The sequence below is a fragment of the Odocoileus virginianus genome, chromosome 6 (assembly GCF_023699985.2).
Source record: "Odocoileus virginianus isolate 20LAN1187 ecotype Illinois chromosome 6, Ovbor_1.2, whole genome shotgun sequence".
NCBI classification, from domain to species: Eukaryota; Metazoa; Chordata; class Mammalia; order Artiodactyla; family Cervidae; genus Odocoileus; species Odocoileus virginianus.
Genome location: NC_069679.1, coordinates 66,554,384 through 66,566,780, shown reverse-complemented (window position 1 = coordinate 66,566,780; position 12,397 = coordinate 66,554,384). Strand labels below are relative to the sequence as shown.

General features: G+C 37.8%; 1 protein-coding gene across 2 annotated transcripts in view; it reads right to left on the bottom strand.

Moving 5' to 3' along the window:
* Positions 1 to 351: 351 nt before the first annotated feature.
* Positions 352 to 12,397, bottom strand: part of EIF2S1 (eukaryotic translation initiation factor 2 subunit alpha) — a 20,519-nt gene continuing 8,473 nt past the window's right edge. For both annotated transcript variants that reach the window (XM_070469529.1, XM_070469530.1), the window contains exons 3-8: positions 10,084 to 10,163; positions 8,182 to 8,333; positions 4,174 to 4,280; positions 2,443 to 2,540; positions 1,542 to 1,685; positions 352 to 897 (exon numbers count right to left, since the gene is read on the bottom strand). In XM_070469529.1, coding sequence (XP_070325630.1) covers positions 772 to 897; positions 1,542 to 1,685; positions 2,443 to 2,540; positions 4,174 to 4,280; positions 8,182 to 8,333; positions 10,084 to 10,163 — 707 coding nt within the window. In that variant the 3' untranslated portion in view covers positions 352 to 771. The remainder of the gene's footprint in view (positions 898 to 1,541; positions 1,686 to 2,442; positions 2,541 to 4,173; positions 4,281 to 8,181; positions 8,334 to 10,083; positions 10,164 to 12,397) is intronic.

Here is a 12,397-nt window from a genome sequence, read left to right as displayed (position 1 = left end):
TGTTACATTTTAAGGCTTTTTTCCCCTAGGAGTAAACTTTCACTAATTAAAATGTTCTCTAATCCCTCTTTATTAAAGGGGGTCAGGTCGGGGGAGAGGGTGCCTGGCACACAGCACACGGCTCACGGGATTTCAGCTCCCTAACCAGGGATCAAACCAGGCCCTCAGCTGTTAAAGCATGGAGTCCTGACCACTCGACCACTGGCAAAGTCTCTGTAAATCTTCCTTTTGAAAGGATCTGCTATACTTATCCTCTGGTCACCTGCCTTTAAATTACTACATTTCAAATAAAATGAAATTCTTAGGAATCGTAATGCTTTCAACTGGTGATAATAAGGAAGAAACCTATGGTTAAATATCCCAGAAATTTATTTAATGTTTGCTCGATACATTTTATATAGAAAGGTTGGAACTATTCCGCTTTTGGGTGCCTCTGGTAAATCTCATGGAGGCACTAAACTACAAAGGGGTGCCAATCTGGAGATATCAGAAATGGAAATCATAAGCCCAATTTATGTCTCGTCTTGAAGATCTGTCTCTAGTGAAATCAGGCCACTCCCTTAAAAAATGCTCAAGGTTTTGGAGCTACTGTGTGTAAACAGCTAACATTTAGGAGGGCATTTCATGTTTTGGTCTGTTGGAACATTTAAATACTTAGAAATAAAAAATATTCAGCTTTGAAGTTTTCAATACTGGAAAACTTTTAAGTCTAGGGTTTACAGCCAGGAAGGCTGCTTTGTGTTCCTTAAACTGGACTCTGTTTCCCACAAGTTAATCTTCAGCTTTGGCTTCCATTTCTTCTGCATCATCGTCTCCATCCACTTCTGCATTTTCTCTCTCAAGCCTCTCCAGCTGCCTTGCAAGTTCGGTCTCATCTGTATCTGTGACCACTTTGGGCTGTGAAAGCAAAGGCACAATTTCAATGTGAATGTAGTTAAACACACACAACTTCAGTTTCAATACTATTACTGCCTGGTATTTTAACTTATTCTGAGCACTGAAATACTACCAATAAATCCCATGAGATAATAAAACTGAAAATATATATTGACTGTATAGTCACTGTATCTTTCAAACACACAAAAAGATGACCTGTAAAAATCCATCTTCTGGCTTCAAAATTTCTTCCACAGAAATTTATTTTGAAAATTATATATGAAATTTTGGTTTTGTTCTTGTTGAGACGAGAAAAACACAGTAGTTCCTCATCTGAAATCAAACTTCAAGCATTCTAAATTTGGATGATAATCAATCACTTCTTTCTTTTTTCAGTTATTTTCATTGTCTTTATTTTTTTCATATTGGGGGATCAATGACCACAGTCTTGAATAACCACTTCATGATAGTTCTTATTTACTTTTAAAAACCTTTTAGGAACTCGAGTCAATGACTATTTTATACTTAGAGGCCTTGTAGTTTTAAACATATCTCATGTTTTGTAAGTCACAGATCAGATATTTTAGAAGACAAATCAGTTACATGACTGAAACTTCTTAAAAACTTTAATAACAAGGCAAAAAAAATCCCAGTATTGACCTCACCTCCATTTGAACATTGAAGACTCCCCTCTTTTCCTCAATTTTTTCTTTTATAACAGCCATAGCTTGATTGAGGACAGAGAGGCCTTCTGTTCTCTCCAGGGTGGTTGTAGTCATTACATACCGAGGAGGAGCTATTAGATTAATCTAAGGAAGACAAAAATTCAATTATGAATGTACCTACAGACTACATAACAATTAGGATGTTTGAGAATCATTTTGCTAATCTACTGCTTTAAAAACAAACCATCCCAAAATTTACTCCCAGTTCCAAAGCACAGCAATTTGGCGTAGTTTGTTAATGTAGCAGAAGCTAATTTAAGCTAATTGATACTATGATGTAACACAGTAGTAGAAGTAGTCTGCTGCACACCAAATATGAAGAAATATGACTTCTGGATCTTTGGTGGTTAAGCTAACTATAGGCATCACTGGCACAATGGATAATCTGTCTCTAAAACAAACAAAAAAGATTCCTATTTCGTTCTAAACTAAACCTATAGAAGAAATTCTTCTAAGAGATTCTGATTAATAGCCATCCAGTTAATTTTATCGCTAATGAAAGAGTCAGACCAAATCTCCTGAAAGCTGTATGTGAATATAAGAGAATATATTGTCCTTTTCAAGATTCTATGAGCATAATGGGCACTGGGACTACTTACTGTAAAGGCGGTTTAGCACAGCTGGTTCTTTGGCACTAACTACCGATAGGAATCTCTATCCATAGTGGCAGTAGCAGGAGCTACAACAAAAGCCTACACGTAATTTTAAACAGTCCCTAGAAGTATCATCAAGAGCCACTTTTAAGAACACTTGATATGAAATATGATCATTAAAAAAACTCTGGATTTAATTCTGGATTAAGTGGATATTTCAGTAGGGAGGGAGAAAACAGACTACTCACCTTGATGGGCATGGTTTCTGTAGAACAATTCAAACCCGCTCTCAGAGCTTCTTTTACGGCATCGATGCCTTCATAACCATAACAAGCCACTTCAATATCTAAAATTACAGAAATTCAAAAGCTTATTCCAAAGTAGGCAAAAAAAAAAATTAAGTTTAAAAAGAAATCAGAGATATGACAAATACACTAGTATTCAAAAACTTATGAAAGCTTTCATTTTATCACCCTTTCAATTAAAAATCAACTCCAGCTATTAACTTTCATATTTAAAAATATCTGAACATGCAGGGACATCATATCTTCTCATCAACAGCAAGCCCCTGAATGATGAAACTATAAAAAACAGACAAATTTAACAAACATCTTGAATTCGGGCTATATTTGGGTTGAAATCATAATTCCAACCCCTCCGTGCTTCAGTTCCTTATTTGTGAAATGGTAGGAGGAGTGTGATGAAATCTGAATGAAATAACCACAGGGGCTTCCCTGGTGACTCTGGTCAAGGATCTGCCTGCCAATGCAGGAGACGGGTTCAATCCCAGATCCAGGATGCCGTGGAGCAACTAGACTGATGCGCCGCAACAACTGAGCCCGTGCTCAGGAGCTGCAACTGCTGAAGCCCAAGCACCCTAGAGCCTTTGCTCTGCAATGAGAAGCCACCACAATGAGAAGTCTGGACACTGCAACTAGAGAAAAGCCTGCACAGCCGCAGAGAGCCAGCAAAGCCCCCCAAATAAATGATAAAAAACCAAAGTAACATAACTACAAATTGTCTAGAATAGTTTAAAACTGCACACTCTGACCCAGCAGTCCTACTTATAAGAATTTGCCTTATAGAACACCTGTATAAATGGGTAAGTCTGTGTATAAAGGTGTAAAAATGCAGTGTTTTTTGTAATACAGTTAGCTGACCCTTAACAATACAGCATTCAACTGCATGGTCTCCTTAACATGTTGATTTTTTTCAAAAGTAAACACTACAATACTACATGAACCATGGTAGTTGAATCTTGGATGCAGAATCACAGACACACAGGACTGATGAGATTATATGAATTTTCGAGTGCGCAGAGGGTGGGCAACCCTCTTACACATTGTTTAAGGGTCAACTACAGTAAAAAAAGACTGGCCCAACCTGAACATTCATCAAGAGGAGACTGGCTGATATCAAGGTTTATTATTCTATGTAATATTACCTAACATTCAAAATAAGAATGATCTTCCAAGTTCTTCATGGAAGGGCAGCCATGGTATACCAAATGGAAATAGCTAATTGAAGAAAATGGTGCACAATATGATCCCATTCTTATGAAAACATAAAAACTTACATCTGAACATAAATAGCATACATTCCTACACAGCATAGGTATAGAAAAAATGCTGAAAGAATAGATCCTAAATTAACAGTGGTTAATCCAGAGGCATGGGAGGGTATTACTGTACTGTCAGAATTTTAAAGCATGCACCAAAACAAAATAATCACTCCACCCAAAAAAAGGGCCAACTTAAGGTTAGCTGAGCTCATTTACTTGTGTCAATATATATGCATTTTACGATAACTCAGTAGAAACAAAAATTACTTAATTTCTTTAGCTTTTCTTGCTGTGAAAAACAAACATTTAGAAAAAGGTAGATGTTGATATAGCAACATATTCTTTGGTGAGGCTCATTATTTAATAGCGTTTCTGGTACATGCAAAATATTTTAAACAGCATTTAAAAAATCATTTACCTGCTCGAATTTTGACAGCCTGTGGGGTCAAACGCCTATTAATATTGTTAATGAGTACTTCCCGTTCATCTTCATTCAAATCTAAGCTATCCAAAATAGATGGATCTCTGAAAGGAAACACACACAACAAAATGTCAAGGTTACTTTACTGATAATTAGGACACCAAACGTAATATAACAGAATAATGTTTAAGAGCACAGTGTTTCGTGTCAGAAGTAAGAGTTCAAATCTTAGCTTCACAATTTAACAGCTTTGTGCTTGGGGGCCTTTCTAGATCTCAATTTCCAAATTTATAAAATAAGAATGAAAACAGTGGATCTCACTGGACTGCAGAATTAAATGAGATAATGCAAGTGAAGTGCTTAGGCCTGTATGACAAAAAGAAAACACCCAAATGATCATTATTAAAAGGAAAATTTTAGAGATCTGACTAAAGCAAGCAATTTAATGTCTCCTATACAGGCATACCTTGAAGATATTGTGGGTTCGGTTCTAGACCACAATAAAGCACGTTTAGCAATAAAGTGAGTCACACATTTGTTTTCTCAGTGCATATAAAAGTTACACCTATGCCATACTGTTGTTTTCTGTTAAAAATACTTCATTCCTAAACAATGGTAACCATCATCTAAGTCTTCAGGGAGATGTAATCTTCTTGCAATAGTAACACTGAGGGATCACAGATTACAACAAAATAATGAAAAAGTTTGAAATATTGCAAGAATTCTCAAAATGTGACACTGAGACATGAAGTGAGCAAAGGCTGTTGGAAAACTGGCACCAACAGACTTGCTTGATGCAAGGTTGCCACAAACCTTCAATCTGTAAAAAATGCAGTACTTGCAAAGTGCAATAAAATGAATTCTGCTTATATATCTCACATCCCACTATAATTAAGCATATACATGTAATTAGCAGTCCTTGCTTCAAGGAGCGCAAAAAGAACAAAAACATGGGGAAAAAAAAAACCAACCAAAAACAGAAGTGCATTTTTGCACTTCTGGGGTGAGGTGAGGAAGGTATCAGTGGGGTCAGAAAGGGCTTCAAGAATGAAGTGGCATTTCATCTGACCCTCATATGTGCCACAAACAGGGACCAGAGTCTTGTTCACTGGCATGTTTGTTGAACAAATTAACAAATGGAAAAAAAGAAATAATGACTAAAAGAATGATAGGATTTTAACAAGACTGTTTTAAGAAAAATTCTGATATACTGATACTGAAAGACAGTCCAACAGAAAAAAAAAAGAAAATGAGATGAACATGTTTCACAGACAAATGGTCAATTAACATATGAAAAGTGGTCAACTTCCACCAACAACCAGAAAAATGCAAATCCAAACAAGACACTATTGGACTCAATCTGTTTGGCAAAAAGAAAAGAAAAATCTGAGATATATATCAAATGTTGATTAAGAGAAATAAATTTAAAGGTGCATATAATCAGTCCCATGACTCAACAATTCTATTCTGAGGTGTTTATCTTAGAAATTTCCAAATGTGTACACAGAGACATGTACATGGATATTCACATAGCACTATTTGAAAAACGGGGTGTGGGGGGGATTACCTAAACCTTTTTTAACAGAGGAACAAAAAAAGGCATATTCTCACAAGTAAATACTATATAGAAATTAATATGAAGTAGGCATACATGTATCAATTTGGAGAAATTGATATATTACTGAAATTTACAGTAACAGCATTACAAGTAAAAATGTAAAGTATTGAAAACCCATCACAATGATAAAATAAATTTTGTTTAAATAAAATATTTTAAAACATAAAAAAGATTCGGTATGTACTTTTCATAATCTATTCACACATTTACATGCATCAATACCATAAATGATAATGACACACACATAATTTCAGAACAGTGGTTACCATTGTTGAGTGACCAAAATGGCTTTGGAGGCAAAAAATATTGTTTCCAACTATCTCAGAAGTTTTAACTAAAAGGAAAAAAAAAAAATGAAGCACATGTGGCATCAAATTATCATGAGTTAAATCTGGACAGCTGCAACATGGCTGACGAAGCAAGAGAAGAACTTTAACGGTAAGAAGTGAAGATTAATTCACTAGGATGAATGTTAATTTGTTAAGAATGTTAATGCAGAGCAGTAATGGAGAAGGTGCAGGAGGCAGAAGCTGTAAGCAGGGCCAATGATGACAGCAAACCGAGGTAAGAGATGACTGAGGAGCCCAAGACTAAAGTCAGGGAGGACAGAAATATAAAGCAGTGCTTGATGCTCTAATAGCATAAACTCTGGACAGACCTAGAATGCTTGTGTTTGAATCCTGGCTCTACCATTTGGTAGCTGTGTGAACTTGGACAATTTAATCTCTGCCTCTATTTCCTCATCTATTAGATAGGAATAATAGCACTTACACCATAGGTGGTTGTGAGAATTACATATATGTTTGCTGTCATAATTATTACTCCTCACCTTTCCCACAATTTGACATAAAAAAAATTAAGTCACATGAGGGGAGGGGCTAAGGTGGAAGGGATCTGGAGCCTCAGGTGAGTAGGCATGATGGAAGCTCTAACAGTTCAAAGTCCATTCTGAGGCTGAGGCCATTCTGAGGCCTGAGGAGACTAATCTCCCTTGGAAGGACAAGGGTTGGCAAGTAACGATGCTGTGGTGAGGCTGCTTGTGAAGCATTAACATCTAGAAGGAGTGGGAGGTGCAGAAGTAGAGACAGTAAGTACAGAGAACTTAAGAAGTCTGGCTGTTAAAAGGAGAGGACATTGTGCTTCCTACAGGAAGTAGAGGGCAGGTTGAAAAGTTTGTTTTTTAGTGTAAATGGGAAAAATCTGAGCATATTTTTATGCTGATAGAGCAAAACCAATAAAGAAAAAGGCTGAGGACTCAAGACTCAAGGGAGGGAATAACAGATGGAGATGATATTCCTCAGCAATAGCTGGGCACAGGTGGTAAGATTAGTTTGAGAGCAGGAATGACCTGCTCCAGTGTGACAGGAGCACAGAGGTAATGACAGGTGGGACAGAGATAAGCTGGATGAGACAGTGGAAGGAAACGGAGGTGATCCTGTGCAATGGCTTCTATTTCAGGCAGTGAGCACAGCAGGTGAGAGTGAGGTAAGAGGGATAGAGTGGGTATCTGGGGAAGTGTGGAAAAGTTCTGAAACAGCCAATCTAAGAATGGGAGGAAGAAGTGATCAGGAGCAAAGAGGGTGTGGGGCAGCAGTTAAGGCCCAGCTGAGGTTGGAGACCATGAATATGCAGTGGCACCAACCTGTAAGACTGTGGTTTTTCCTAGCAGCACCCAGCAGTCTGTAAGTGCAGAGAAGGCAGGAACATCGCTCCAAGGCTGGATGTAACAGAAGGAAAAACAGGGCAAAGCTCATGATACTGGCAAGAAAGTTGTTGAAATGATGGACCATGTGTCTATGTTGAGTAAGAAAGAGAAGGCAGGAAAGGGTGAAAAGACAGGGAGGAAAGAAAGGGTCTGGAATCAGAGCTTGATATAAGACGACGACAGAGTAGGACAATGTGGCAGCTGGAAGGACAGGAGGCCGTGGTAAAAGAATAGAATGTGTGAATTAAAGATTTTGGAGAAGCAAATCCTGGTGACAGTAAGACCCAGGGTGAGGTCATATGGAAAACTGGCCAATGTGGCGTGGGCTGAAGGTCTAAGCAGCTGAGGTAAAGAAAACAAGAGATTACAGTTTAAATGAAATGTCTATGCTGGCCCTGAAGTCACCGAAGACAATCACAAAACTTGGAGAGGAAAAGATTTAAGGCAATGGTGTCAGATGTTTTAAAGAACTACCCAACTATGGAACACCAAATCATACAGGCTCAGCTTTATAGAGGACTGGCCCATATCACAGGCCTTTTATACTAAAATATTTTTATCTAAATTTGACAAGGACTTACTACATGGATGTTGTGTTACTAAATGTCAGGCTCTCAACCTGTGTGCTAGGCCTAGCAGCTGTAATACGAAGGGAAAAGCAGAGCTAAGGAGGAGTTCTTACGAGACTGCGTGCTTAAATGCATCATAGGCACCATATCCGGGTCTCTTGTACTTGTCATCGAAGACCCAGGCAGTCCTCTGGAACAGGCTTTCCAGTTGCTCATCCTTGGTATATTCTAAGACTTCAGCAACATGACGAAGAATGCTGTAAACCTAGAAAAAAAATGAAGAGAACAATTCAAAGATAAGAGATCTATGTTTTTTAAAAAAGAAATTTTTACATTTTAGAAGACAGCATATGAAAACAAACCTTTGGTTACTTTGATTAGAGTAACTCCTTAACAACAAAAGATTACCAAATGAAAACATTTTTTCCCCCATAATTATTTATTTTCCATAACAATGAACTCAAGTGGGTGAACAAACACAAACAGCGTAGCGTTGATAGCCTAAGATCCAGAGCAAGTCAATTCTGGGACAAACCAACCTCTCTGAATGTTTCCTCATCTAGAAAACGGAGATACCAGTAACTCTCCTTTTTATTGTAGAGAGTTCTTACATGGATCAAATGTAAGACATTAGAACTACTATTCCACAAGAGATGTGGGTTCGATCCCTGGATTGGGAAGATCCTCTGGATGTGGAAATGGCAACCTGCTCCAGTATTCTTGCCTGGAAAATTCCATGGACAGAGGAGCCTGGTGGGCTGCAGTCCATGGGGTTGCAAAAAGTCAGAAACAACTTAACAAAAACATACACATACACACACACACACACCCCCCCCAACAACACCAACATGACAGCACAGAACCAGGATGGAGATTTTAGTATTGCTTTTGCTCTGTTATCATTTAACAATTATCCTTCAATCCTACCCATCTCCTACTCACTGCTGCTAATTTTTCTAATCACCGAAAAATAAAAGGGCCCAAAGAAGAGAAAGTGTATTAAGAAAGAAGATTTCATCTTAAGTACACACAAAAACTGACCAAGGGAAGGTAATATCATTGGCTATTTCATTCTAACATCGTATCATCCCAATAAGATCTACTCATGTACTCATTTTACAGCATTTTACAATAGTCTAGGGGAACAAAACAAAATGGAAATTTCCTAGAGATGTGCTTCTCAAATTTGGACTTGGTGGAACTTGAAAGATTTGGGTAATCGTCTCACGGCTTTTGTAATTTTACTCTTTTACCAGAGTTAAGCAAGATTTAAAAAATCTTCTCTTCATTTAAAGTTTTCTTGTCATTTTACCTTGAAGATAAAAACATACAGGGCAGAAGAGAACAAAAGACACAAAAGAAGGATAAAGAAAAGAGAAGCAATAGAAACTCCCAATAAGAACTGAAGATCCAGGGAACAAAGGGAAATCTAAATAGGACCAAAGAACAGAAAAATACAGGAAGATGACAATGAAGAAATGACAGTTCTTGCTTTATTAGTGCTTACTGTGGATAAGTAGCAAATTAGAGCAAAAAAAAAAAGGTGTGTGAAGGGTGAAGACCCACATCAAGTAACAGGTCCCTTGCCTTGCTTTCAAACAAAATTCAAACACATTTTACAAACCTTTTTTTTTTAGCACACAAAAGCTGGCTGTCTCTGTGATCCCAGAAGAGTTAAAAGTCAAAACTTACATGTTATGACAGCCAAATCAGCTGAAATTACTCATAGTTAATTTAACATAAAAGAGCTTAAAAACACTAATGGTCTGGTACTGATCTGAGAACATTAGACTTCAGTGCTTCAAGGTAGTAACATCGTGAGACAACGGATGTCTCACTGAAGTCACACTCGTTCGAAATGAAGTCTTCAAATTATTTTCCTATGTAACACAGAACTGAAAACGGAAATACAGAACCAGAAAATCTAGGTTTTTGTTTCTGCCAGCAATATGCCATGTAGATTATTTACTAAACAGAGTGAACAGTGGACTAATTTGACTAAAAAATCAACTTACAGTTTTGGATTTGGTAAATTTATCTTCACATTTGATTGCTTCCTCTGGTGAAACTCTTCTTTTTGACAAATCAATATATCCTTTATGAGAAAAATGTGAAAACATTATTTCCATCCAATTATCAACAAATCACTGTGACAATTTTCACAACTATATTGCTGGGTTGGCATACCTACACTTATTCCCTACTTTAAATTTTATCAACAAAAAACTGCATAAGAAGTACATATATTATGTACAAGTATCATGTTTTAAAGTAAATTTTTGTCATCATGTAATGTTACCTTGGCAGAGGGAACTAATAATTTCAATTATCCAAATGAGAGCTAAAACCATGTTTATTAAGCATCAGGGGATCAACTGTATCATGTTTTCTTTATTCTTGATGTTCTGACATCTGTGGCCTGGCTGACTGGGAAAGAGACTCTGCTGCCCAGCACTAGCCAAGGGCTCAATGGGAACTTTTCACATGCAAACCAACCAACCCAGAGCCCATGTCCCCAACCATCTCATCAAAGTTCCACACATCAGGCCAGTTCTCCCCCATGCCCTGAACCAAAGTAGGGCCAGATACCAGACAACCAGAGGCAGTCCCCGTGCACCAGGCACTGCCCATTCTGTTCAGATGAGCCAGCTGTAAACTGTTTACAATGACCTGCCTTGCCTTTCTCATGGAAACCTCAATAAAGGTCTGGCCTAAGGTTTCTCCTTGCTCTTCCTGCCTCCTGATCAAAACTGGTGCTTCCTCACATGGCTTTGCACAGCATGCTGGGTCCCCATTTCCTGGGAAACTTTAGTAATAAAAATCTTCTTTTAATGGCATGGCCACTCCATGTCACCAGTCACCTTCATAAATGAAAGTCCCATGGGCACAAAATGAGACAAGAAGTTAAATGTATTTTAAAGAATTAAGAGAGGGCCCCCCGGTATTCACTGGAACACTATTTACAATAGCCAGGACATAAAAGCAACATAAATGTCCAACAATGGAGGAATGCATAAAGATGTGGTACACACACACAATGGAGTATTACTCACAGCTATCAGGGGATAAGATGGGGAGCTAAGTTGGAAGGCCGGGATTGACATATATACACTACTACATATAACTATACTCAAACCTCTATAATGGCTTATATGGGAAAAGAATCTAAAAAAGATTGGATACATGTATGACTAATTCACTCTGCTGTACACCTGGAACTGATGCAACATTGTAAATCAACTATACCCCAATAAAAATTAAAAAAAAAAAAAAAAGAATTGAAGAGAAAATGGTCTTTCACCTTTACCCACATTAGGTTGGTGTAAAAGTAATTGCAGTTTTGCACTGTCGAAATTTGCTGGAATACATTCTTAAATGTGGCTGTTATACATTATTTTAATGTGCATTTGTTGCTTTATGTTTTTTGCTAATGAATTATTACTTGCTATTTATTTCATATGTATTTATGTATATTTTAGCCTATGGAAATAGTCTGTGGAAATGATGTTAGGCAAAAAACAAATCTGAGTGATTTTCTTATTCAAGTTCAAAATGGGTCATAAAGCAGGAGACAAGCTGCAACATCAACAACGCATTTGGCCCGGAAACTGCTAACCAACGTACAGTGCAGTGGTGGTTCAAGAAGTTTTGCAAAGGAGACGAGAGCCTTGAAGATGAGGAGTGTAGTGGCTGGCCATCGGAAGTTGACAACAAGGGAGAGTATCATGGAAGCTGATCCTCTTAAAATTACACGAGAAGTTGCCGAAGAACTCAATGTCGACCATTCTACGTTATTTGGCATTTGAAGCAAATTGGAAAGGTGAAAAAGCTCAGTAAGTGGGTGCCTCAAGAACTCACCACAAATCAAAAAAATAATCGTTTTGAAGTGTCATCTTCTCTTACTCTATGCAATTACAATGAACCATTTCTCAACTGGATTGTGATGTTGGGCAAAAAGTAGATTTTGTACAACCACCAGCGACAACCAGCTCAGTGGTTGGACTGAGAAGCTCCAAAGCACTTCTTAGAAGTCAAACTTGCACCAAAAGTCATCATCACTGTCTGGTGGTCTGCTGCCAGTTTGATCCACTACAGCTTTCTGAATCCCAGTGAAACCATTACATCTGAGAAGTATGCTCAGAAAATCTATGAGATGCACCAAAAACTGCAACCCTGCAGCTGGCATTGGTCAACAGAAAGGGCCCAATTCTTCTCTGCAACAATGCCCGACTGCACATTTGCACAACCAAAGCTTCCAAAGTTGAATGAATTAGGCTACGAAGTTTTGCCTCATCTGTCATATTCACCAGACCTTTTGCCAACTGGCTA